We start from the raw sequence: 27,265 nt of genomic DNA, 5'->3' as shown, positions 1-27,265 counted from the left end.
TGCCTGGGATTGCCCTGAGCCAGCTGCAGGACTTTGCCCTTGGTCTTGTTGAAGTTCATCCTGACCCCTGCTTGCTGGTTGTAAAGGTTTTGCTTTGGAGGAACTGCACACCTTAGGAGATGACCTCAGATCCTCCAGTCCAACCATTCTGTAACTCTACCAAGGCTGTGTCTAACCCAAGGTTCTCAGCACCATGTCTCTGCCTCTCTGGAACACCTCCAGGGATGGGGATCCAGCCACCTGGGCAGCCTGTGCCAGGCTTTTAGAACAAGTTTCTTCTCATATCCAAACCTAAACTACCCCTAGGTCAACTTGAGGCCATTTGCCTTTGTCCTCTCCCCCTAGGGAGAAGAGACCAACTCCCACTTGGCTCTAGCCTCCTTTCAGGGAGTTGTAGAGCTCAAGAAGTTCTCCCCTCAGCTTCCTTTTCTCCAGACTACACAACCCCAGGTCCCTTGGATGCTCCTCCCCAGCCCTGTTCTCCAGACCTTCTGTTTCCCATTGAACCACAATCTAAACACCTGAGGCTCTCAGATCATCACCAGCAGAGATCTTCCCTGGGGAATCCAGCAGGGCACACAAGCCAGCAAGTGCTGGTGCTGCAAACCCACTGTCAGGAGCTGCTGCAGTGACATTCATTTATAGAACCCTGAAGCATAAATTCAAGCATGAGGGAGCTAAAGCACTCCTGGATCCCTTCAGATCAACTCCTGGAGTCATGGAACTCTGACAGAGTTCCCTGGAGGTTTGGAAGGCCAGGCTGGATGTGGCTGTGAGCAACCTGCTGTAGTGTGAGGTGTCCCTGGCCATGGCAGGGGGGTTGGAACTGGCTGAGCCTTGAGGTCCCTTCCAACCCTGACAGTTCTGTGACTCCAACATGTGCCAAGTTCCTTGTGCAGATCACAGAACCATTGGACTGCTTTGGTGGCCAAAGACCTCCAAGTTCACCAAGTCCAGCTGTTGGGGATGCCCCAGGTTTGTCCTGGTGCAAGGCTTAGAACAGGGTGAAACCTTCTGGGCTCCAGCCCTGCATCTGAGGCTCGAAGCACTCAAACAGTCTCACTGCGAGGAGAGGGAGAGGGAGAGGGAGAGGGAGAGGGAGAGGGAGAGGGAGAGGGAGAGGGAGAGGGAGAGGGAGAGGGAGAGGGAGAGGGAGAGGGAGAGGGAGAGAGAGAGGGAGAGGAGGGAGAGGAGGAGAGGGAGAGGGAGAGGGAGAGGGAGAGGGAGAGGGAGAGGGGAGGAAGAGGAAGAGGAGAGGAAGAGGAGAGAATTAACCAGGGTGGAAAAGACCTCACAGATCATCCAGTCCAACCTATCACCCAACACCATCTGATCAACTCAACCATGGCACCAAGTGCCTCATCCAGGCTCTTCCTAAACACCTCCAGGGATGGTGACTCCACCACCTCCCTGGGCAGCACAGCCCAATGGCCAATCTCTCTTGCTGGGAAGAATTTCTTCCTAATATCCAGCCCAAAGCTCCCCTGGCACAGCTTGAGACTGTGTCCTCTTGTTCTGGTGCTGCTTGCCTGGGAGAAGAGACCAACCTCCACCTGGCTACAACCTCCCTTCAGGGAGTTGGAGAGAGCAAGAAGGTCTCCCCTGAGCCTCCTCTTCTGCAGGCTAAGCAACCCCAGCTCAGTGAGGCTTTTGCAGGGCTCTGCACAGGAAAGTGCCAGAAATGATCTGGATTAAACTTTCCCTGGAGAAGACCTTCTGAGGTCAGAGTTGAGGTCATTAACAGGACAGTGTGGGGAAACTCACCCGGCTGCTCTCTCTGCTGTTTGCAGCTCGGGGGTAAACAGCAGCCCTGCAGCCTCAAAGATTTCAGGCCATTAATCATCATAAATACAAATATTTGGAAGGCAGCAGGAATGAATGAAGCCCTCCCTGCCTTCCTCCCCTCCCTGCCTTCCTCCCCTCCCTGCCTTCCTCCCCTCCCTGCCTTGCTCCCCTGCCTGCCTTTTTCCCCTCCCTGCCTTTCTCCCCTGCCTGCCTTCCTCCCCTCCCTGCCTTGCTCCCCTGCCTGCCTTGCTCCCCTGCCTGCCTTTTTCCCCTCCCTGCCTTGCTCCCCTCCCTGCCTTCCTCCCCTCCCTGCCTTCCTCCCCTCCCTGCCTTGCTCCCCTGCCTGCCTTTCTCCCCTGCCTGCCTTTTTCCCCTCCCTGTCTTGCTCCCCTGCCTGCCTTGCTCCCCTGCCTGCCTTGCTCCCCTGCCTGCCTTTTTCCCCTCCCTGCCTTCCTCCCCTCCCTGCCTTGCTCCCCTGCCTGCCTTGCTCCCCTGCCTGCCTTTTTCCCCTGCCTGCCTTCCTCCCCTCCCTGCCTTTCTCCCCTGCCTGCCTTTTTCCCCTGCCTGCCTTGCTCCCCTCCCTGCCTTGCTCCCCTGCCTGCCTTGCTCCCCTGCCTGCCTTTTTCCCCTCCCTGCCTTCCTCCCCTCCCTGCCTTTCTCCCCTGCCTGCCTTTTTCCCCTGCCTGCCTTGCTCCCCTCCCTGCCTTGCTCCCCTGCCTGCCTTTTTCCCCTCCCTGCCTTCCTCCCCTCCCTGCCTTGCTCCCCTGCCTGCCTTGCTCCCCTCCCTGCCTTTCTCCCCTCCCTGCCTTGCTCCCCTCCCTGCCTTGCTCCCCTCCCTGCCTTTCTCCCCTGCCTGCCTTGCTCCCCTGCCTGCCTTTCTCCTCTGCCTGCCTTTCTCCCCTCCCTGCCTTCCTCCCCTGCCTGCCTTGCTCCCCTCCCTGCCTTTCTCCCCTGCCTGCCTTGCTCCCCTGCCTGCCTTTCTCCTCTGCCTGCCTTTCTCCCCTCCCTGCAGGCCATTAGCTGCCTTGAGCAGCTCCTCCAGATCCAAGGTGTGTTGTGTTCACTCTCCATCCATCTCTCCCCGGAGATCTTGCCAGGAGCATCTGGGAATGCAGAGCTCACCTCCTTGCTGGTGGCTTTTTGTTAAGGGAGGTTAGGAGAGTTTAATCCTTCCAGCTCTATCCTCTCCCTCTGAGGCTGATGAGGGCCATGAGAACAAAGAGCTTTCCTCCAACAGCTTGGAAACTTATTATATTGTAGGATAGAGTAGAATAGAATAGAATAGAATAGAATAGAATAGAATAGAATAGAATAGAATAGAATAGAATAGAATAGAATAGAATAGAATTTGTTGTATTATATAGTGTTATAGATTATATCATTAATAGATTACTATTCATTGCCTATTCTTAATTATACATCCTTATTAGTTATATCCTGATTGATATAATTACCTATTAATGATGCAATACCATTCTCTATTATTACTATGATTAATTGTTATTATTCTTTCTGATGCTCTGTTCCCAAACTTCACCAAGCCCTGAAGGCTCTGGTGCAGGAGCAGTGTTTTCAGAGCCAGGCTTCACTCTGTGGTGGTCCTCAGCTGCAGGAAGCCAGGCCTCGTTCTCCTCCCCCCCTGGAAGTGTGTGCCAGCATCACAGACTCCTGGAGCAGGGAATCACTAAGGCAGGGAAAGCCCTCTGAGATCATCCAATCCAGCTGCCAGCCCAGCCCCACCATGGCCACCAAACCCTGGCCCCAGGTGCCACGGCCACAGGGCTCTGGAGCACCTCCAGGCATGGGGACTCCACCACCTGCCTGGGCAGCCTCTGCCAGGCCCTGACCACTCCTGCAGCATGGAAATTGTTCATAATCTCCAACCCAGCTCTCCCCTGGGGCAGCTTGAGGCCATTTTCTCTCCTCTATCACTTGTCACTAGGGAGCAGAGCCCAGCCCCCAGCTTGCTGCAGCCTCCTCTCAGGGAGCTGCAGAGAGCAAGGAGGTCTCCCTCAGCCTCCTCTTCTCCACATTCAACACCCCCAGGGCCCTCAGCTGCTCCTCCCCAGCCCTCTTCTCCAGACCCTGCCCCAGCTTGATTGCCCTTCTCTGGACCTGCTCCAGCCCTCAATGTCCTTGGAGTGAGGGCCCCAAAACTGAAGCCAGGACTCAAGCTGTGGCCTCCCCAGTGCTGATCCAGGGGCACAATGCCTGCCCTGCTCCTGCTGCCCACACCACTGCTGCTCCAGGCCAGGCTGCTGGTGGCCTTCTTGTTCCCCTGGGCACCCCCTGGCTCATCTTCAGCTGCTGTCCATCAGCACCCCCAGGCCTTTCTCTGCTGGGCACTTTCCAGCCTCTCTGCCCCAAGCCTGGAGTGCTCCTGGGGTTATTGTGACTCAAGGGCAAGACCCAGCTCTTGGCTTTGTTAAACCTCATCCTATAGGCCTGGGCCCATGGATCCAGGCTGGGCAGGCCCCAGTGCAGAAGGAATTTATCTCAGTCTCTATTAGAGCCTCATCCCATCCTCTCTCTCTCCACCTATTCTTATTCCATTCCACCACATCCTCCCTGAACAAGGCTAACTTCTGGAAGGTCTGCTCTGGAACCTGAGTCTATTCAAATTCTGTTCAATACTTCCTCTAATTAATTAATCTTCCATTGCAGAGTGGCTGTGAAACACAGGCAGGGCAGAGGACACTGTTGATTGTCTCACCTCTCCAAAGGGCACTTTGCAGGTCTGAGAGCTTTTCTCTTCCTGGATGCTCTTAGTCCCTGTGGTGCACTTGGTGGATGCACAGAGCTAAGTGCTTCCATCTGCAGGGTGCAACCTTCAAGAGGTCTTAGACCTCTCAGCTCATTTCTGGGCCAACACACAGCTTGCCAGAGCCATCTCTGACCGCAGCAGAGGGATGTGAGGAGCACAGCAGAGGGATGTGAGGAGCACACACCCATGGCAGGCACAGGCACAGCAGTTCCTGGCACAGCAGAGTCCTAGAGAGCTCCTCTCAGGGCCAGGATATTCTCCTGGGTAGGGCTGGACCTCACAGTTGCTGTCTCCTCCCAGGGGCCCTGTGTCCAAGCACAGAGAGCTGGATCCTGAACCCAGTTCATGTCCAGCACTGAAGAAGCCATGTGGAGACCACAGCACTAATGAAGGGCTGCAGGAGGGGAGCAGTGTGACTGACACAGCCAGGCTCTGCTTCTACCATGGCATGGACTGATGGGGGGCACCTGGCCTGGGATCTCAGATCTGAGTCTCAGGATCCAGATTCTTCATTTGGAATACTGTGCCCAGTTCTGGGCTCCCCAGTTCAAGAGAGACAGGGAACTACTGGAGAGAGTCCAGTGGAGGGACACTGAGGTGAGGAGGGGACTGGAGCATCTCTCCCACAAGGAAAGGCTGAGAAAGCTGGGGGGCTGTCTAGCCTGGAGAGGAGATAAAGAGTGGGGGGCGAGAGGATGGGGCCAGGCTCTCCTCAGTGGTGCCCAGGACAAGGGGCAGTGGGCACAAACTGGAACCCAGGAGGTTCCACCTAAACCTAAGTGGGGGGGAAAAACCTTCTTTTGATGGTGCTGGGTCACAGCAGCAGGCTGCCCAGAGAGGCTGTGCAGCCTCCACCCAAACCCAGCTGGATGTGTGCTGCTGTGGGAGTTACTCTGGGTACCCCTGCTGCAGCAGGCTCTGGGGGGGTAGGACTGGATGGTCTCCAGAGATCCCATCCAGCCCCTTCCATTCTTTGAGACTCTGTGGTCCAGGAGCTCAGCTGCCCATGGGTGCCCAGCTTGGACCCAAGGGCATTTTCCAGAGCAGGGCTTGAACTGTGCTTCCAGACACTGCTGAAGCCTTGGCTCTGCCTTGGCTCTGCCTTGGCTTTTCCTTGGCTCTTCTTCTTTTGTTGGCTTCTTGAAGAACACTTTCAGCCACATATATTACACAGAATCACAGGAGGTTAGGGGTTACAAGTGATCTCCAGAGATCAACAAGTCCAAGGCCCCTGCCAGGGCAGGGGCACCCAGGGCAGGGCACACAGGAACACAGCCAGGAGGGTCTGGAATGACTCCAGAGATGGAGACTCCACCACCTCTCTGGGCAGCCTGCTCCAGGGCTCTGCCACCCTTCAGTCACACAAGTTCCTCCTCATGGTCAGAGGAACTTCTGCTGTTCCACTCTGTGCCCCTTAGCCCTGGTGCTGTCCCTGGCCACCACTGAACACAGCCTGGTGCCAGCCTCCTGACCCCCACCCTTGGAGTATTGCTCAGTGTTGATCAGATCCCCCTGGGGCTGCTCTTCTGCAGGCTCTCAGCCCCAGGGCTCTCAGCCTCTGCTCCTGACAGAGCTGCTCCAGGCCCCTCAGCACTGCTGCAGCCCTTTGCTGTCCCCTCTCCAGCAGCTCCCTGTGCCTCTTGAACTGGGGAGCCCAGAGCTGGACACAGAGCTCCAGGTGTGGCCTCAGCAGGGCAGAGTAAAGGGGGATGAGAACCTCCCTTGCCCTGCTGCCCACACTCTGCTTGCTGCACCCCAGGATGCCCCTTGGCCTCCTTGCCCCCAGGGGCACACTGCTGGCTCCTGGTCCCCCTGCTGCCCACCAGGACTGCCAGGTCCTTTCCCCCACAGCTGCTCTCCAGCAGCTCAGCCCCCAGCCTGCACTGACCCCTGGGGTTGTTCCTCCCCAGGAACAAAGAGCTAAAGCCTATTGCAAGTAGAGCAAAGCAGAAACAGGGAGGGAGTTTAACCCTTGGCTCTTCTTTTTGTTGGCTTCTTGACACGAGTTGAAAACAGGTCTGTGAGTGAAGCTGTGTGGGAGAGGATTTCAAACTGGACCTTCTTCCATCCTGCTGGAATAAAAGGATCCCTGTGGCTTCAGGGTCAAGACAAATGGAAGGGTTTATTCTCCACACTCCAGCGTCTCAGGAGGCCATGGGACACAGTCAGGAGGCCATGGGACACAGTCAGGAGGCCACAGGACACAGGTGTCCACAAAGCTGCCACAGCTAAGCCACAAATGCCCCAGCAATAATGGCAGAAAAGGGATGGTGGTGCTGCTTTAGCCCTTGGGTATTTCATTTCTGTGTCTGCTTCCCATGCCAAGGTCTCCAGCAGGATGAACACCAGAGAAATGAGCTCTGTCAAGCCAGGCTGATTAGGCTCAGTTTCATTAATGAGCTCTTGGTGTCTCCCTCTGAATATGCAAATGTTAGCCTTCACCTATGGAGAATTTCCTCTCTGCCACCCCAAGCCTGTCCTGGCTGCCTGCAGCTGTGTCCTCTGCAAGCTGTCAGCCTCACATATTAACTGGTTTGTCATCACTTTGGCCTGAGCTGCATCTGTACCTGAGCCCCAGGGGGGGAAGCTAATGCATGGAGCACAGCACATGCAGGCTGCTGGGAGCTGTGGCGCTTCAGAAGGCAAGGAGCCTCCCTCAGTCGAGCTGCACAAGCCAGGAGCTCCAGGCTGCTGTGGAGGAACTCACATTGCTCCTCCTGAGTTTCTCATCAGGTGTGCCTGCATGTGGATCTCCTACACCCAGCCCTGCTCCACTGACCTCTGCTTACACTCACACAGCCTCATAGAATGCTCCAGGCTGGAAGGCACCTCCAGAGCTCATCCAGTCCAACCTCCCTGCAGCCAGCAGGGACATCCCCAACTAGATCAGGCTGCTCAGAGCTTTCTCCAGCCTCACCTTGAAGATCTTCAGGGAAGGAACCTCAACCACCTCCCTGTGCAACCTGTTCCAGTGTTCCACCACCTTCATGGTACAGAACTTGTTCTTAACATCCAGCCTTGAAGCCTTGAACCTTGAAGTGGCTTGAAGCCACTGCCCCTGGTCCTGTCCCTGCAGGCCTTTACAAACAGCCTCTCTCCATCTTTCTTGTAGCCCCCTTCAGGTACTGGCAGGCTGCTCTAAGGTCCCCCTGGAGCCTTCTCATCCCCAGGCTGAACACCCCCAGCTCCTTCAGCCTGGCCTCATAGCAGGTTGCCCAAGTGTTTGAGGTCCCATCCCTGGAGACATTCAAGATCAGGCTGGATGTGTCCCTGGGCAGCCTGCTGTAGTTGGAGGTGTCCCTGTTGCCTGCAGGGGGGTTGGACAAGATGACCTTGGACGGTCCCTTCCAACCCAATGCCCTCTGTGAATGGATTGAAGCTTGAGGAGGGCAGATTGAGCCTGGAGATGAGGAAGAAATTCTTTGCAGTGAGGCTGGGGAGACACTGGAGCAGACTGCCCAGGGAGGCTGTGGCTGCCCTCTCCCTGGAGGGGTTCAAGGCCAGGCTGGATGAGGCCCTGAGCAGCCTGGGCTGGTGGGAGGTGTCCCTGCCCATGGCAGGGGGTGGCACTGGATGATTTTTAAGGTCCCATCCAACCCAAAGCATTCTGTGCACCCCTGGGTGTCAGTTTGCCAGTCCACAGCCCAGCACCTAGCGGAACAGGCAGCAGTGGAGGCAGTTTGCAGCTGGACAGATGGCCATGGCTAAGCAGATCTGCCTGGGGCAGGAGAGCTGCTCTGGCTGAAATGCAGCCTTGCCTGTCTGTAGCTAAATTGCTCTGGGCTTAGTTTAGGGATTTTGGGGGGTTCTTTGTTGTTGTTGCTTGTAGTTTCTCTTTACTGTGAACTCCTCAAGTTCAAAGGGTAAAAGCTCAGCCTAAGGACCCAAGCTGTCAGAGGGCAAAGCCTAAACTGCACTGCTTGAAGCCAGGCACCCTTTAGAACCCAGACTCCCCCCCCCCACCTAGATTTCAGAGCCCATCTCCTTTGCACTCCATTTCACTTTGCAAAGCCCTTCCCCAGCCTCCTCCTTTTCCCATGCAGTGGGAGCCCAGCTGCAGCAGAACCTTCTCATTAAATGCATCAAATCCTGCAGCTGTCCTCTCCTTGCCCCCTTTGAAGTGACATGTGCTTCAATTTAGTTTTAATCTTCTAAGTGATGTTGTAAGTCAAGCCTCCCTGGGTGACATCTGAAGTTACTCTTTGGGGTTTGATGGGGCTTTTTTTATTGCTGGTGGGTTTCCCCCCCTCCCCTCCCCTTGCTGTGGAGCTCCAGAACTCAAGGCAGCAGTGGCTGAAGTCAGATTGAATCAGGCTGTGGAACTTCAATGGCGAGGCACGAAAGGAAAGCCTTTAGTTGGGAGGACCAAATGCAACCAGGAAGACACAGAAGACACCAAAACACTTCAACCCCTCACCCCACCTCCCCTCCCCTTCTCCCCTTCTCCTCTCTCCTCCTCTCCCCTCTCATCTCCCCTCTCCTCTCCCCTCTCCTCTCCCCTCTCCTCTCCCCTCTCCTCTCCCCTGCTTTCCCCTCCCCTGCTCTCCCCTCTCCTTTCTCCCCTCTTGCCTCTCCTCTCTCCTCTCTCTTCCTCTCCCCTCTCCTCTCCCCTCCCCTCCCCTCCTCTCCACACCTCTCCTAAGGCACAGAGGCAGTGCCAGACGAAGCCATTCAGCTGGAGCTGGTGTGGAACAAGAGTGGCATCCAGTGGTTAGTTGGTTAACCACACACTGCTCTGCCCTCCAGATCTGGCCAAAGTAGAGCATCCCAAGCTGGCCACCAGAGATGACAGCTTGAGAATCATAGAGTCACAGAATCGTTAAGGCTGGGAGGGACTTCAAGGCTCAGCCAGCTCCGACCCCCCTGCCATGGGCAGGGACACCTCACACTACAGCAGGTTGCTCACAGCCACCTCCAGCCTGGCTGCAAACACCTCCAGCCAGGAGGCTTCCACCACCTCCCTGGGCAACCTGTGCCAGGCTCTCATCACCCTCCTGGGGAACAACTTCTTCCTCACAACCAATCTCAATCTGCTCACTTCTAGTGCTGCTCCATCCCCCCCAGTCCTATCACTCCCTGACACCCTAGAAGGAGCTGGCAGGACCCACTGTTTGTAGTGACAGGATGAGAGGTTATGGCTTGGAGCTGGAGAAGGGGAGAATGAGACTAGAGATGAGGAAGACATTCTTGGCAGTGAGGGTGGGGAGAGCCTGGCACAGGCTGCCCAGGGAGGTGGTGGAAGCCTCCTGCCTGGAGGTGTTCAAAGACAGGCTGGATGGGGACTTGAGTAACCTGGGCTGGTGGGAGGTGCCCAGGCTTGGAGAACCCTTCCAGTCAACAAGTTTCTTCTCAGCTCCAACCTAAACCTGCCCTGGAGCAGCATAAGGCCATTTCCTCTTCTCCTAGCACTTTTGACTAGGGAAGAAGAGACCAACCCCTACCTGGCTCCAGCCTCCTCTCAGGGAGCTGCAGAGAGCAATGAGGTCTCCCTCAGCCTCTTCTTCTCCACACTAAACACCCCCAGGGCCCTCAGCTGCTCCTCCCCAGCCCTCTTCTGCAGACCCTTCCCCAGCTTGGTTGCCTTTCTGTGGACCTGCTCCAGCTCCTCAATGTCCTTCTTGCAGTGAGGGCCCCAAACCTGACCCCAGGACTCAAGCTCCCCAGTGCTGAGTCCAGGGGGACAACCACTGCCCTGCTCCCGCTGCCCACACCACTGCTGCTCCAGGCCAGGCTGCTGCTTTGCACCAGGCTGATGTAGTTCTTAGGTGGTGTGGTCCAGGCCAGTTTAACCTTCTCAGACCTGAACTCTGGAAAGCCCTTCAAGAGGAGTGCCCAGACATCCAGCTAGCCCAAGGAGGACCAAGCAAGGAGGTCTACAGACACTTTGCCAACCTCCGACAGCCTCCAGCGCTTGCAGCCCAGGGTTTTCCAGGTCCTTCTGTGTTCAGCAGCCTGTAGGTCATCCAGAGGCTCAGGAACACTCTAATCCTTCTCACACATCAAGGAACCTTTTGGCTGATTTGTCCTTGTGCAGGAAAACAGCTTCTGAGTTGGCTCCCCTGCCTGCTCCTCCTAATGCTGGGCAAGGGAATGAATTGTCCCTCCTGCTGCAGTCGTCTTCTCTCCCATCATGGTCCCAGTCATGCAGTCATAGAATGGCTTAGGTTGGAAAGGACCTTAGAGACCATCTCCTGAAAGGAAATGGCCTGAAAGTGTGCCCAGGAGAGGTTTAGGTTGGAGATCAGGAACTTTTCTTTGCTTCAAGAGTGGTCAGGGACTGGCACAGGCTGCCCAGGGAGGTGGTGGAGTCCCCATCCCTGGGGGTGTTCCACAACCCTGTGGCCATGGCACTTGGGGCCAGGGTTTGGTGGCCATGGTGGGGTTGGGATGAAGGTTGGACTGGGTGATCTCTGAGGCCTTTTCCAGCTGAAACAATTCCAGGATTCTGTGGTGTCAGATCCTCCCTTATCCACTTTACCATCCACCCAGACCTGCACCACTCCACCTCCTCGATCTTCTCTGACCTCCCCTGTGCCATTATAACCCCAGACAGTGCTTCAGGTCTGGGGTCAGAGTGGCTGAGAGCAGCCAGGTAGAGAGGGACCTGGGGGTGCTGGCTGACAGCAGCTGAACAGGAGCCAGCAGTGTGCCCAGGTGGCCAAGAAGGCCAAGGGCATCCTGGCCTGCATCAGGAACAGTGTGGCCAGCAGGAGCAGGGAGGTCATTGTGCCCTGTGCTCAGCACTGCTGAGGCCACACCTTGAGTCCTGTGTCCAGTTCTGGGCTCCTCAGCTTAGGAAAGATGTTGAGCTGCTGGAAGGTGTCCAGAGAAGGGCAACAAAGCTGGGGAGGGGTCTGGAGCACAGCCCTGGGAGGAGAGGCTGAGGGAGCTGGGGTTGCTTAGCCTGGAGTAGAGGAGGCTCAGGGGAGACCTTCTTGCTCTCTCCAACTCCCTGACGGGAGGTCGGAGCCAGGTGGGGGTTGGTCTCTTCTGCCAGGCAGACAACCAGCAGCAGAACAAGAGGACACAGTCTCAAGCTGTGCCAGGGGAGGTTCAGGCTGGAGGTGAGGAAGAAATTCTTCCCAGCAAGAGAGATTGGCCATTGGGATGTGCTGCCCAGGGAGGTGGTGGAGTCCCCATCACTGGAGGTGTTTAGGAAGAGCCTGGATGAGGCCCTTGGTGCCATGGTGTGGCTGATCAGATGGTGCTGGGTGATAGGTTGGACCTGATGAACTCTGAGGTTCATCAGAGCAGAGCCTGGGCTGCAGCAGGGAGGTGTTTAGGAAGAGCCTGGATGAGGCACTTTGTGCCATGGTTGAGTTGATCAGATGGTGCTGGGTGATAGGTTGGGCTTGATGATCTGTGAGGTCTTTTCCAACCTGGTTAATTCAATTCAATTCTATTCCATTCCATTCTATTCCATTCCATTCCATTCCATTCTATTCTATTCCATTCCATTCCATTCTATTCCATTCCATTCCATTCCATTTCCAGCCCTCCAATACCTTTTTGGAGACAAGGGACACAGGGCTGCAGATCATGTTGAGGATGCAAGCTGACAATGATTTTGGGTTGGTTTGGGTTGGTTGTTTTTTTGCCAAGCCTGAATTCACTTTCAATAACTGAAAGTCCAAATTAATATCAGAGCTTTGTTTTCTCCCAGGATCTCCAGGAGTATTAAAAGAAATTGATTTGGCTTTATTGTTTCCCTGCATTTCCCTCTGACCTGGGGATTAAATATTCATGCCCCTCTCCATAGAACCTCTCTGCAGTATTTAATATTTCATGCTGTGATTTGCCATGCCCTAAATCAAATCTTTTCTTCATGTTGCTGGCCTGGAACTCCCTGAAATTGTCCAAAGCAATCCAATAAAGGATGTTTTGCAAACTCGGGGCCACAATAAATGACATCAAAGAGAGAGATTGAATCTGTCAGGAAAATCCAACTTTCCATTCTGTCTCGGCCTCAGGTGGTTTAGAGGAGGCCCTGAGCAGCCTGCTCTAGCAGGAGGTGGCCACAAAGGTGAGCCAAGGGCTGGAGCAGCTCTGCTGGGAGCACAGGCTGAGGGAGCTGGGGCTGTGCAGCCTGCAGAGGAGAAGGCTCCAGGGGCACCTCAGAGCTGCTGCCAGGACAGAGTCACAGGGGCTGGAAGGGAGCTTCAGAGATCATCCAGTCCAACCCCCCTGCCAAAGCAGAAGCACCTGTACCAGGTCACACAGGAACTCACCCAGGAGGGTCTTGAGAATCTCCAGAGAGACTCCACAATCCCCCCCTGGGTAGCCTATACCTGAAGGGATCCTGCAGGAAGGCTGCAGAGGGACTTCTCCTGAGGGGGTCTGCAGCCAGGCCAAGGGGGAATGGTTTGGAGCTGAGGCAGAGCAGGGTCAGAGTGGAGCTGAGGAAGAAGTTCTTCAGTCCAGGAGGGAGCTGAGCCTCTGGCACAGGCTGCCCAGAGAGGCTGTGGCTGCCTCCTGCCTGGGGGTGCTGCAGGCCAGGCTGGATGAAGCCCTGAGCAGCTGAGTGTAGCTGAGAGGTGTCCCTGGGCATGGTGGGGAGCTTGGAGCAGAGGAGCTCTGAGCTCCCTTCCAGCCTGAGCCATTCTGGGATTGGAAGATTCAAAGATATTTAAGATCCCTTCCAACCCAAACCATTCTATGAATCTCCTCTCCTCTTTTCCTTTCCCCTTTCCCTTTCCCCTTTCCCTTTCCCTTTCCCTTATTTGTTTTCCATTAATTTTCCTTTCCCTTAAATTCAAGGCTTAATTTTCCTTTCCCTTACATTTGTTTTCTCTTAATTTTCCTTTCCTCTCATTTTCCTTTCCCTTAAATTTCTTTTCCTTTAGTTTTTCTTTCCTTCCCTTTTCCTTTCCTTTCATTTCCCTTTCCCTAAATTTTCCTCTCCCTTGAATTCCCTTTTTCAAGGCTTAATTTCCTTTCCCTTAGTTTTGCTTTCCCTTCAATTTCCTTTCCCTTAAGTTTCCTTTCCCTACATTTTCCTTCCCCTTCAATTTCCTTTCCCTACATTTTCCTTTCCCCTCATTTTCCTTTCCCTTCAGTTTCCTTTCCCTATATTTTCCTTTCCCCTCATTTTCCTTTCCCTTCAATTTCCTTTCCCTACATTTTCCTTTCCCCTCATTTTCCTTTCCCCTCATTTTCCTTTCCCTACATTTTCCTTTCCCCTCATTTCCCTTTCCCTTCAGTTTCCTTTCCCTACATTTTCCTTCCCCTCATTTTCCTTCCCCTACATTTTCCTTCCCCTACATTTTCCTTTCCCTACATTGTCCTTTCCCTTAAATCTCTCGTTTTCAGGGCTTCATTTTCCTTTCCCTTCCTTTTCCTCTCCCTCCAGAAGAAACTCAGCAGCCTGACAGCCCAAAACCCCTCTCAATCCTTCGCTCCCTGCATCCTCTCTGCTTTACTGCAGGAGAGTGCTGGAGATAAGGAATTGTACAGAGGGCCATAAGTGACTTAGGCACAATTAGCTCTGTGCTCTTCAGCCTGCCAGGTGCATTTAGAAGCCTCCCCAGCCAGGCTATGACCATTTGTAGCCTCATTTATACAGCCTGCCAGGACTACTTCTTTAAATTAGCTTGAAGCAGGCCAGATAAACCTGGAAGGAAGTCAGTTGTCTTTTCTGAGGCTTCTGCTTTCCAGGCTCTCCAGCAAACAAGATGAGGGAGGAGATAAAGAGGGACAAAGCCTTCAAGCATCTTTTTCCCTGAAGAGCTCAGCAGGCAAGCAGCAAAATGTCAAAAGCAAGTGGGGTGGACAAGTGGAGCCAACTGCAAGGGGAACAATAGAGCTTTGGGACAGAAAAGGCTGCCTGCCAGCCTCCAAATGTTCCTTGGCTGAGTTACCTCTGCCCCAGCAAAGCTCATGGGATCCTCAGGTTGAAGCAATCACAGCTAAAATGATGAGGGAATGGGGAAGGTTTGGAGCACAAGGCTTGAACTTGGCCACAAGAAGGAAAAACCAAACCAGAAAGAAAAGAGGAAGATTAAAGCTCTCTGCTCAGCAGGTTTCAGTTGGGGCTGAAAGTCCTGGAGATGCTAAGGAGCTTGGAAGCAGAACTCAGCTACAAGAGTGAGAGAGGAGAGAGGGGAGAGGGGAGAGGGGAGGAGAGGAGACTCGAGGAGAGGAGAGGAGACTCGAGGAGAGGAGACTCGAGGAGACTCGAGGAGAGGAGACTCGAGGAGAGGAGAGGAGACTCGAGGAGAGGAGACTCGAGGAGAGGAGACTCGAGGAGAGGAGAGGAGAGGAGAGGAGAGGAGAGGAGAGGAGACTCGAGGAGAGGAGAGGAGAGGAGAGGACTCGAGGAGAGGAGAGTCGAGGAGAGGAGAGGAGAGGAGAGGAGAGGAGAGGAGAGGAGAGGAGAGGAGACTCGAGGAGACTCGAGGAGAGGAGAGGAGAGGAGAGGAGAGGAGAGGAGAGGAGAGGAGAGGAGAGGAGAGGAGAGGAGAGGAGAGGAGAGGAGAGGAGAGGAGAGGAGAGGAGAGGAGAGGAGAGGAGAGGAGAGGAGAGGAGAGGAGAGGAGAGGAGAGGAGAGGAGAGGAGAGGAGAGGAGAGGAGAGGAGAGGAGAGGAGAGGAGAGGAGAGGAGAGGAGAGGAGAGGAGAGGAGAGGAGAGGAGAGGAGAGGAGAGGAGAGGAGAGGAGAGGAGAGATGATGGGTGATAGCATTTCTGACAGACTAACTGGAACTGAGTGCTGCAAAACTGGGTGGAGGAGGTCTTACAAGGAGACTCCACCACCTCTCTGGGCACCCTCAGAGCAAAGAAGTTTCTCCTTCAGTTCAAGTGAAACCTCCTGGATTCCAGCATGTGCCAGCTGCCCCCTGTCCTGTGGTTGGCTGTCACTAAGAGGAGCCCAGCCCCATCCTCCCCCAGCCCATCCACCTTTTAGCTATTGATCAGTGCTGATCAGATCTCCTCTCAGTCTTCTCCACCCTGCCCAGGACAGCTCAGAAAGTTTGTCCTTCATGGCAGAGCAGAGGCAGCAGAGTGCTCCTCCTCCTGCCCTGTCCTGCAGCAAGTGAAACACTCCAGACCCTCCCAGCTGTGCCACTAATTCCAATGAGGGTTTCTGGTGACATCAGCCAAGCCCTGGGGTCCTTTTCTTGCTGGAATTAGTGACCTGCTGTGGTCTGTGGGACAGACATGGACGCTGATCTCAGCAGCAGCAGTGCTGGCACTCTCTGGAAAGGCTGCAGCACTGCAAAGCAGCTTCCCAAAGCAAAAGCTCTTGGGAAATCAGCTTCAAATGGGAAGCCAAAGAGCTCTACTGGCATGGCCCAGAGGGACCTTCCAGGGCTTACAGGGTGTGTTGAGAAGAGTGTGGCCAGCAGGGCAAGGGAGGTTCTCCTGCCCCTCTGCTCTGCCCTGGTGAGGCTGCACCTGGAGCTCTGTGTCCAGCTCTGGGCTCCCCAGTTCAAGAGGCACAGGGAGCTGCTGGAGAGAGTCCAATGAGGGCCATGAATAGAATAAACCAGGTTGGAAGAGACCTTCAAGATCATCAAGTCCAACCTATCATCCAACACCACCTAATCAACTAAGCAACCCCAGCTCCCTCAGCCTCTCCTCCCAGGGCTGTGCTCCAGACCCCTCCCCAGCTTTCTTGCCCTTCTCTGGACACCTTCCAGCAGCTCAACATCTTTACTAACCTGAGGAGCCCAGAGCTGGACACAGGACTCAAGGTGTGGCCTAAGCAGTGCTGAGCACAGGGCAGAATGACCTCCCTGCTGCTGCTGGCCACACTGTTCCTGATGCAGGCCAGGATGCCCTTGGCCTTCTTGGCCACCTGGGCACACTGCTGGCTCCTGTTCAGCTGCTGTCAGCCAGCACCCCCAGGTCCCTTTCTGCCTGGCTGCTCTCAGCCCCTCTGACCCCAGCCTGTAGCACTGCCTGGGGTTGCTGTGGCCAATGTGCAGCACCCAGCACTTGGCTGTGATCAGTCTCCTGCTGTGGGATTTGCTCTGGGTGCCTCTGCTCTAGCAGGGGGGCTGGACTCAGTGATCTGCAGAGGTCCCTTCCAACCCTCAGCCTCCTGTGATTCTGCGGCCCTTGCAGGGGCACGAAGGGGTTAAGAGCCCGGCTGGAGCCGGCGCGCAGCTGCAAGCTGAGCCGGAGCCACGCAGCCCTTGTGCTGCGCTGCTTGCGGGGGCTTCATCTCCTCCTGCACTGCAGCAGATCCCCCAGCCCTGCTCAGCCAGGCAGGAGCAGCACCCAGACACACAGCCAGCAGCCCCTCTGAGAGGATTCCAGCACCCAGCAGCCACCACTGCCCTTGAGCCTCCGCGGTGCTTCTCATTGAAGAGGCTTCCGTGCTTCTCCAGCCCTGACACTGGATTTCTCTCTGGGTGATGCAGCCTCACCCAGCCTGGCAGCGGGGAAGCCTCCAGGAAAGATCTCAAAGATTGCTTGCTTGGTTTGCTTATTTAGTTATCTTGCCTGATCTGCCTTCAGCAGAAGACAAAACCACCTCACACCCTGGGTGCCCTGCTGAATAAACCAAGCAAAGGCACAGCCCTTGTCCAAAGGAGCTGCCACTCCAAGCTGGGTTTGCACTCCTGCTGCCTGGATTGTTAGAAGGCAGCTCTGGAGACAAGGACTGGGAGGTCTGCTGGAGATGTGGTGCTGAAGGCCATGGCTTAGCCCCTGCTTAGGCAGAGTTAAGATCATGGTTGGTTGGTGGTTTTCAGGGTCTTTTTCAACCAAAGTGATTCCATGACGCCATGTGTGTCTCTCTCTTTGCTTACCCAGAGCTCTCACCCTCCCTGAAAGCACAAAGCTGCTTCCTCGGTGCTCTCACACCCTGGAAGCTCCAAAGCTGCTTCCTCGGTGCTCTCTCACACCCTGGAAGCTCCAAAGCTGCTTCCTCGGTGCTCTCTCACACCCTGGAAGCTCCGAAGATGCTTCCTCGGTGCTCTCACACACCCTTGGAAGCTCCAAAGCTGCTTCCCCGGTGCTCTCTCACACCCTGGAAGCTCCAAAGCTGCTTCCCCGGTGCTCTCTCACACCCTGGAAGCTCCGAAGCTGCTTCCTCGGTGCTCTCTCACACCCTGGAAGCTCCAAAGCTGCTTCCTCGGTGCTCTCCCCCCCCCCCGGAAGCTCCAAAGCTGCTTCCTCGGTGCTCTCTCCCCCCCCCCCTGGAAGCTCCAAAGCTGCTTCCTCGGTGCTCTCTCACACCCTGGAAGCTCCGAAGATGCTTCCTCGGTGCTCTCGCTCCCTCTCGTGGCTCTCCACGATCCCCACAGCAGCTCCCAGCGATGCTTTGCAGGACCTGGTCTGAAACACTGCCAGGGATGAGGCTCCTGTGGGCAGTTATGAGATGTGGCCCAAGCCAGGAAGCCCTCAGCTCAGGAGGGACATGGAGCTGATGGAGCAGGTCCAGAGCAGGGCCATGAAGATGATCAGGGGGCTGGAGAACCTCTGCTATGGGGCCAGGCTGAGGGAGCTGGGGGTGTTCAGCCTGGGGAAGAGAAGGCTCCAGGGAGACCTAAGAGCAGCCTGCCAGAGCCTGAAGGGAGCTACAAGCAGGCTGCAGAGGGACTGTTGCCAAAGGGCTGCAGGGACAGGAGCAGGGACAAGGGTTTGAAATGAGAGCAGAACACACTGAGATTGGATGTGAGGAACAGCTGGGAAGGGACTTTTGACAAGGGCTGGGAGTGAGAGGATGAGAGGCAGTGGCCTTGAGCTGGAACAGGGGAGAAAGAAACTGGAGATGAGGAAGAAATTCTGGAATGGTTTGGGTTGGAAGGGAGCTCCAAAGCTCCTCCAGCCCAAACCCCCTGCAGGCAGCAAGGACATCCTCCCCTGGATCAGGTTGCTCAGAGCCTTCTCCAGCCTCACCTTGAGTATCTCCAGGGATGGAGCCTCAACCACTTCCCTGGGCAACCTGTTGCAGTGTTCCAGCAGCCTCCTGGGGCAGAACTTGTTCCTCACATCCAATCTCAGTCTGTTCTGCTCTCATTTCAAACCCTTGCCCCTGGGCCTGTCCCTGCAGGCCTTTGGGAACAGTCCCTCTGCAGCCTTCCTGTAGCCCCCTTCAGGTGCTGGAAGTCCTGCTGGGACAGGCCAAGGGGTGATGGTTTGAAGTGACAGAGGGAGACTCAGACTGGAGAGAAGGGAGAAATGTTTTGAGGAGTGAGGGTGGCAGAGCCTGAGCCAGGCTGTCCAGAGCAGTGGTAGAAACCCCATCCCTGGAACCATTCCAGCTGAGGCTGTTTGGGGTCCTGAGCAGCCTGCCCCTGTGGGGGCTGACCCTGCTGACTTCAGGGGCTTGGAACTGGATGACCTCTGAAGGTGCCTTCCAGTCTGAAGCATTCTGTGATGCTCTGCTTCAGACCAGAGCTGGTTGGAATAAGCTCCCTGGGATGCATGGAGGGCCCACACTGGCTCCTCTGTGCCAGCTCCTCTCTGCTCCAGCTCTGCCCTGCTTATTCCAGGCCACCTGCTAATAACACAGGGACGGTCCCCAGGAGGCTGCTCTGCCGCTTCCCAAGCCCTCTCCCTGCTGAAATGGGTGAACTGTGCCACTCTGGGCACCATCTGGCAGCCCTGCAGGCCTCCAGCTGTCACCCTGCAGATCAACAGCTCAACCAAATGGCTGCTGTCAGACCTGGCAGCCCCAGCAGGGCAGCCCAGAGACCGCGGGGAGAGCAACTGCCTGGGCAGGGCTCTGGGCAGGCAATGCAGCCCCTGGGGAGTGCAGCCTCTGAGCCTCCTCCTGAGAGAGGAAAGGGGAGCAAGGGAGGCTGGAGATGAGGGGGAAAGGGGAGGGGAGGGGAGGGGAGGGGGAAGGGAAGGGGAAAAGGGAAGGGAAGGGGAAAAGGGAAAGGAAGGGAAAAAGACGAAGGGAAGGGGAAAAGGAAGGGGAAAAGGGAGGGGAAGGGAAGGGGAAAAGGGAGGGGAGGGGAAGGGGAAAAGGGATGGGAAGGGCGAAAGGGAGGGGAAAGGGAAAGGGAAAGGGAAAGGGAAAGGGAAAGGGAAAGGGAAAGGGAAAGGGAAAGGGAAAGGGAAAGGGAAAGGGAAAGGGAAAGGGAAAGGGAAAGGGAAAGGGAAAGGGAAGGATGTACTGAGTCTGTCTTTATTTCCAGGACAGATCCATTGATAATTGCACTTCAGAAGGTAAGTACCACCCATGGTTTAAACCCACTTCACAGCTGAGTTGTGCTCTTTCTGGATCTGCAGCTCATTCCTGATCCCACAAAGGGTTATCCTCATCTTCAGCTTTACACTCAAGAGGAAGAATCATGGAACTAATCACAGAGTCACAGAATGCATTGGGTTGGAAGGGACCTCCAAAGCTCCTCCAGTCCAACCCCCTGCAGGCAGCAGGGACATCCTCCCCTGGATCAGGTTGCTCAGAGCCTTCTCAAGCCTGACCCTGAGTATCTCCAGGGATGGAGCCTCAACCACCTCCCTGGGCAACCTGCTGCAGTGTTCCAGCAGCCTCCTGGTGCAGAACTTGTTCCTCACATCCAGACTCAATCTGCTCTGCCCTCATTTCAAACCCTTGCCCCTGGGCCTGTCCCTTTGGCAACTGTCCCTCTGCAGCCTTCTTGCAGCCCCTTCAGGTGCTGGCAGGCTGCTATTAGGTGTCCCTGGAACCTTCTCTTCCCCAGGCTGAACACCCCCAGCTCCCTCAGCCTGTCCTCACTGCAGAGGTGCTCCAACCCCCTGAGCATTTATCTGTGACCTCCTCTGGACCTGCTCCATCAGCTCCATGTCCTTCCTGTGCTGAGGGCTGCAGAGCTGGAGGCAGTGCAGTGAGCTCTGTCACACAGCCACGGCAGGAAGAGCTTCTCCTGGTGATGGAAGACACAACCTGAGGGGATCTTGGAATGTGTCCTGGTGGCAGAGAGCACCCAGGGGTACTTCAGACCCAACTGCAGTGTGTTTGAGCCTTTACTAAGAACACTGAGGAACATGTGAGGAGGAGTTTGCCTTACACACAACAGTTCAGCAGGCAAAGGTGAAGCAGACAACTCAGATTCTCGCTGACAAGAAGGAAGAGAAGATTCTTGGGTGAGACAGAAGACATCAAAGTGCATTTTTAGGCACCCAAACCAGAAGGAGAATAAAAACAATCCCTTAAAGTGCTCTAAAAACAAAGTGGTCCTTTGGGTGCTGTCTTCCAGGAGCTGCTTTCACCACCCACACTGTTTCTTAATGACTTGCAGCACTGTCTTGAGGACCTCCTCCTTGCAGGGGCTGGCATCAACCTCTTGGCAGGCAGGGTTCAGCATCCTTCTGTAGGACTCTTCAACCCTAGTTACAAACAAAAGCAGAGGAATGAAGGAGAAGTTATGGACCTCAGGAAGAAGTTTTGGACATGAGGAGGAAGTTCTGGGCATCAGGGAGGGAGGTTGGGGCCTTAGCAAGCTGTTTTGATCTCAGAAGGTGTTTTGGAGATTGGGAAGAGGTTTTGGACACTGGGAAGCGGGTTGGGAGATTGGGAAGAAGCTTTGGACATTAGGAAGAGGTTTTGCACACTGGGGAGAGGTCTGGAGACTAGGAAAAAGTTTTGGGCACTGGGAAGAGCTTTGGAGATTGGGAAGAAGTTTGGGAGATTGGGAAGGTGTTTTGGACACCAGAAAGAAGTTTTGGGACACTGGGAAGAGGTTTGGGACATTAGGAAGATGTTTGGGATACTGGGAAGAAATCTGGTCCTTAGGAAGGAGGTTTGGACCTTAGGAAGAAGTTGGGACATTAAGAAGATGTTTTGGAACTTAGGAAGAAGATTTGGATGTTAGGAAGAAGTGTGGAGAAGGTAGGAAGAAGTTTGGGACTTGAGGAGGAGGTTTGGACCTCAAGAAGATGTTTGGGCATTACGAAGAAGTGTGGAAATTAGGAAGAACATTTGGACCTTAGGAAGAAGGTTTGGAGACTAGGAAGAAGTTCTTCACCACGAGGGTGGTGGAACACTGGAACAAGTTGCCCCCAGAGACGGTGAAGGCCCCATCCCTGGAGACTTCCAAGGTCTTGAGGGGCTCTGAGCAGTCTGCTCTGGTTGGGGATGTCCCTACTGACTGCAAGGGGGCTGGACTAGATCACCTTTAAAGGTCCCTTCCAACCCAAACCATTCCATGATTCTGTCCATGTCCACATGGCAGGGACCTGAAGTCTCTCTCTCTCCTCACAGTAGAGCACTGGATACACTCTGGTGGAGCACTGCAGGGGACAGCCTGCTTCCAACTGTACCTCTGTAAGCAGCAGGACCAGGGCAGGGATTGTCCCCCTGGACCCAGTGCCTGGGGGGGGCCACACCTTGAGTCCTGGGCTGGGTTCTGAGCTCCTCTCTCTGAGGACATTGTGGGGCTGGAGCAGGTCCAGGGAAGGGTCTGGAGAAGAGGGCTGGGAAGGAACAGCTGAGGGAGCTGGGGGTGTTCAGTGTGGAGAAGAAGAGGCTGAGGGGAGGCCTCATTGCTCTCTGCAGCTCCCTGAAAGGAGGTTGCAGTGAGGTGGGGGCTTGGTCTCCTCCTCCTAGGAACAAGTGATAGGAGGACAGGAAATGGCCTCAGGTTGCCCCATGGGAGGTTTAGGTTGGATCTAAGAAGAAACTTGTTGACTGAAAGGGTTCTCCAAGCCTGGCAGAGGCTGCCCAGGGAGGTGGCTGAATCCCCATCCCTGGAGGGGTTTGGAAGAGGCAGAGCTGTGGTGCTGAGGGCCATGGGAACCTGATCGAGTTGGGGATGTCCCTGCTGACCTCCCTGCAAGGAGGTCAGACTGGATCAGCTTTGTAGGTCCCTTCTGGCCTGGACCATTCTATGAACCATCTATGGTTCCATGATTCCATGATCCCACCCTCTCCTTCCCCCCTGATGCCTACCTTTGTCTGAACAAGCTGTTAGCTTCCAGCTCTGCTTCCTCCTTTGTCTTCTCCAGCCCTCGGCGCTGAAGCCTCCGGACCCGCTCCTCGGGGTCAACAGTCAGGAGAAGGACAAGGTCTGGCCTGAGGAGGTCCTCAGGCCACTGGTACACCTCATCCTGTGCTGGTGGCAGGTCCTGGACTTGCCCATGTATTTCAGTGGCAATTGTGTAGGCAGCTGTGCTGTGCCAGTACCTGCCAAGGAGAAGGCAGAGAACGCTGAGAGACATCTCAAAGGGGATTCCTCAGCAATGCTGGGGAGAAGAAGGGTCACCAATGACAGCCATGAGGAGGATGGGGACACTGCTTTTGAAGGGCAATGCAATGAGGTTATGGAAATGGAAAGGGAGAGTAACTGGGGTTGATGTTCCAGAGAGAAGGCGGCTGAGGGAAGGCCTTCTGGCTCGCTGCAACTCCCTGAAAGGAGGTGGGAGGCAGAGTTGGTTCCTTCCAGTAACAAGTGATAGGATGAGAGGAAATGGCCCCAGGTTGCACCAGGGCAGGTTTAAGCTGGACATGAGAAGAAACTTCTCCACTGAGAAGGTTCTCAAAGGCTGGAAGAGGCTGCCAGGGAGGTGGTGGAATCCCCACCCCTGGAGGTGTTTGAAAGAGGCAGAGCTGCGGTGCTTGGGGGCCATGGTTCAGCCCCAGCCTTGGCAGAGCCAAGGATTCAGTGACCTTGAAGGTCTACTACCAACCAAAAGCATTCTATGATTCTGTATCCTGCTGTAACCCCCCAGTGCTACCCTGCAACCCAGAGACTATCCCTGAGGACCTCCCCTGGTAGACCTGAACAGCTTCAGGGTGGCACTGACAGAAGAAGACTTCAGAGAGACACAAACCTGTCCACGATGACAGGTGCCTGAGTGGATGCCTTTGCTATTTCTGAAGCCAGAATGTAGTTGCCTGCAGCATAAAAAGCTCTTTTGATAGGTGCTGGCTCCTCATCAAATATTGTCCTCCACTGGCTGATGGAGGCTGGTGGGGACCTGAGGAGAACGCCGTTGAGGGTGTCCTTAACAGACTGGGTGAGGGTGGTCTTGCCTGGAGGCCATGTAGAGAAGGGGAGAAAGAAACAAAGCAGAAAGAGTTATTCTACACAGCAGGAACCAGGCTGCACCTGCAGCCCAGAGAGCCAAGCAGAGCCTGGGCTGCAGCCAGAGAAGTGTGGCCAGCAGGGCCAGGGAGGGGATTCTGCCCCTCTGCTCCACTCTGCTGAGACCACAGCTGCAGCTCTGGGGCCAGTTCTGGAGCCTCTGTGCCAAGAAGGATCTGGAGGGGCTGGAAGGTGTCCAGAGAAGGGCCATGAGGAGGAGCAGAGGGCTGGAGCTGCTCTGCTATGAGGACAGAATGAGGGAGTTGGGGTTGTGCAATCTGGAGAGGAGAAGGCTCACAGGAGACCTAATTGTGGCCTTCCAGGATCTGCAGGGGGCTCCAAGAAAGCTGGGGAGGGACTTTTGAGGGTGTCAGGGAGGGATAGGACTGGGGGGGATGGAGCAAAACTAGAAGTGGGGAGATTGAGATTGGCTGTGAGGAAGAAGTTGTTCCCCAGGAGGGTGGTGAGAGCCTGGCACAGGTTGCCCAGGGAGGTGGTGGAAGCCTCCTGCCTGGAGGTGTTTGCAGCCAGGCTGGATGTGGCTGTGAGCAACCTGCTGTAGTGTGAGGTGTCCCTGGCCATGGCAGGGGGGTTGGGACTGGCTGAGCCTTGAGGTCCCTTCTAACCCTAACAATTCTATGATCCAAGGTGAAGAGTCCAGCTGGAGACTGTCACCAGTGGTGTTCCCCACAGGTCAGGACTGGAGCCAGTCTTATTCAACATCTTCACCCACAGCCTGGGTGAGGGGATAGAGAGGACCCTCAGCCAGTTTGCTGGTGAGACCAAAGTGGGAGGAGTGGCTGCCAGCCCCTCAGGCTGTGCTGCCATGCAGTGAGAGCTGGCCAGGCTGGAGAGCTGGGCAGAGGGGAACCTCATGAGTTAAGTGTAGAGCCCTGCTCCTAGGGAGGAGCAGCAGCATGCACCAGCACAGGTTAGGATTTGGCCTACAGAGATGTGATGCTGAGGGACATGGTTTAGCACCAGCCTTGGTAGGGGCTGAGGATGGTTGGGGTGCATGATCTCAAAGGTCTTTTCCAACCACAAGGATTAAGGGATTCTACGACAAGGAATCCAAGCACTGAAGAGCCATGGACAGATTGGTCCTTTAGAACCCTAGGACTGTTGAGCTTGGAAGAGACTTTGAGATCATCCAGTCCATCCATCCCTAGAGCTCCCCACTCACAGGTCAGAGAAGGCAGATTGCTCTTTAGGATCATTCATTCCCCCAAATCTGCCACCAGCTTCCCAGGATTGTTGGAAATCCCAAGCCACATGCAGGGCTGAAGGCCACAGTTGTTCTCTCCCAACAGCTTCTCACCTGCAGCTGCATTGCCCTTACCTGTGGCATCCAGCCCCTCAAAAACCACCACGGGAAAGCCTCCTTTCTTCTGGTGCTCAGGACATTTGCCCAGCAGGTCGAGGAGTGCCCCAGCCTCCGGGATCCGAGGAGCACACTGCAAGGGGAGAGAGGGGAGAGAGGACAGAGAGGGGAAAGAGAGGGGAGAAGAGAGAGGGGAGAAGAGAGAGGGGAGAAGAGAGAGGGGAGAAGAGAGATGAGGAGAGGGGAGAGAAAAGATGAGGAGAGGGGAGAGGAAAGATAGGGAGAGGGGAAGAGGAGAGGGGGGGAGAGGAGAGAAGAGGGAGGGGGGAAAGAGAGATGAAAGAGGGGGAAAGGCACAGGGAAGAGGGAGCGAGGAGGAGAGGAGAGGAGAGAAAAAGTAATGGAGAAGGAGAGAGAAGAGCAAGGGGCATAAGGAAAGGGGAGAAGGAAGAGGGAGAGAGGAGAGGCGAGAGGATAAGCAGAGAGGGGGAGCCCCTTCCCAGGCACCCAGCGCACAGCCGCTGCCTTCCCCGCTCCCTGCGCAGCCGCGCAGGCCCCAGCGCAGCCCGCAGCGCCCCGCAGCCCCACGGGCGGTCGCTCACCTCCCTCAGGCGAGCTCGGACGACGGAGGCGGCGGGCGGCAGGGTGCGGCGGAGGCGGCGGTGCCCCGGCGAGCCCGGGGCGCAGCTCCGCAGCATGGCGGCCGGCAGCGGCGGGGTGGAGGAGCCAGCGGGAAACGAAACCGACGGCGGCGGCTGGCGGAGCGCCGGGCTGCGGGGGAAAGAGCAGCGGCAGGGGGCTGATCCCGGCAGGGGGAGGAGGTTTGCTGCCTCCTGCCCGCCCCCCCGGCCTGCCGGAGCGAAGGGGACGGAAACGAAAGTGACCCCAGCGGCAACATCGGAGCGCCGGGATGCGAGCTGCCCGCCCCCGGGCGGCACGCTGATTGATGGGCGCAGCTCCCGCGGGTGGATCCCGGTGGGCAAACCGAGCTGCAAGGACGGAGCACCCCCGGCCGGCAGCTGTGCCGCCTCCCGCTGCACCAGCGCCGCTGGCGATGGATTGCGTGCGGCGGCAGCCAGGCAGCCCCGCGGCGCCAGAGCACCACCCGCGATCATGCAACCGTGGCGTGGATTGGCTTGGAAAAGACCTGTAAGGGCATCCGGGCCAACCGGTCTCTTAACTCTGCGAGGCTGAACCATGGCCCTCAGCTCCACATCTCTGCCACTTCCAAACGCCTGCAGGGATGGGGATTCAGCCACCCCCCTGGGCAGCCTGTGCCAGGCTTGGAGAACTCTTTCAGTGGAGGAGTTTCTTCTCATGTCCAACCTAAACCTGCCCTGGTGCAACTTGAGGCCATTTCCTATCATCCTAATACTTGTTCCTTGAGGGAAGAGTCCATCCCCCACCTGGCTCCTATCTCCTTTGAGGGAGTTGGAGAAAGCCAGAAGGTCTCCCCTCAGCCTTCTCTTCTCCACACTCAACACCCCCAGCTCCCTCAGCTGCTCCTCCCCAGCCCTCTTCTCCAGACCCTTCCCCAGCTTCCTTGCCCTTCCTTGGACCAACTTCAGCCCCTCAGTGTCCTGGGAGAGAGGAGCCCAAAACTGAACCCAGGACTCAAGGTGTGTCCTCCCTAGTGCTGAGTCCAGGGGGAAAATCCCTGCCCTGGTCCTGTCATTGCTGATCCAGGCCTGGCTGCTGGAGACATTGGCACACCTGGGCACACTGGCCAGAGGAGGACATGAAGCTTCTGAGGAATTTCTTGAAGGCTGAGCTCATTTCACAGTATCACAGTATATCATTTGTCAGGTAGATCCTTCCGGAAGGTGCACCACGAGGTGAGGGTCAGACATCTCTACGTGGCAGTTTCCCAGCTGTTGGAAGGGAGAGAGAGGATCCTGCAGAGGTGCAGCTCCTCCTGCATGTCCAAGTTCCATCTTTTGCAAACACAGAATCTGTGGGTTTGGGAAACATGACTCATAGCAGCTGACATGAAACTGAGTGCCACAGCTATTTGCAGTGCTTCTGGTTCCTCCCCCAGAGCTGATGAAAGCTGAAATTGGCTATCACCAAGTCATGGGATAGAATAGAATAGAATAGAATAGAATAGAATAGAATAGAATAGAATAGAATAGAATAGAATAGAATAGAATAGACCAGGTTGGAAAGGACCTTTGAGATCAGGGCATATTCCTATTCATTCCATAACAAAGGGTCCCTTGTGAAGGGACCCTTGCTGACCCTACTCTAGCAGGGGGGTTGGACTCTGGTTTCCAGAGGTCCCTTCCAGCCCCTACCATTCCCTGCTGATTCCATGACAGACATCAGATGCCTGTGACAAATGTTTTCAGCAGCTCTTGACAAACGAGAAAGGAAACATCAGGCCCTTGGCTCAGGAATGCTTACAAAGAGGATCTAATCGAGGCGGTGGGAGGG

General features: G+C 55.6%; 1 protein-coding gene across 1 annotated transcript; it reads right to left on the bottom strand.

Moving 5' to 3' along the window:
• Positions 1 to 20,236: 20,236 nt before the first annotated feature.
• On the bottom strand, positions 20,237 to 25,947 carry CMPK2 (cytidine/uridine monophosphate kinase 2). The gene is made up of 5 exons (XM_054180147.1): positions 25,435 to 25,947; positions 24,851 to 24,965; positions 23,258 to 23,459; positions 22,377 to 22,610; positions 20,237 to 20,815 (listed from the first exon to the last, which is right to left on the bottom strand). The coding sequence occupies exons 1-5, from the start codon at positions 25,945 to 25,947 to the stop codon at positions 20,695 to 20,697; spliced, it is 1,185 nt and encodes a 394-aa protein (XP_054036122.1). The 3' UTR covers positions 20,237 to 20,694.
• Positions 25,948 to 27,265: the final 1,318 nt, after the last annotated feature.

Source organism: Dryobates pubescens, chromosome 3 (genome assembly GCF_014839835.1).
Source record: "Dryobates pubescens isolate bDryPub1 chromosome 3, bDryPub1.pri, whole genome shotgun sequence".
NCBI lineage: Eukaryota > Metazoa > Chordata > Aves > Piciformes > Picidae > Dryobates > Dryobates pubescens.
Note: the sequence above shows the minus strand (reverse complement) of the source record. Positions and strands in the feature narration are given on the sequence as shown.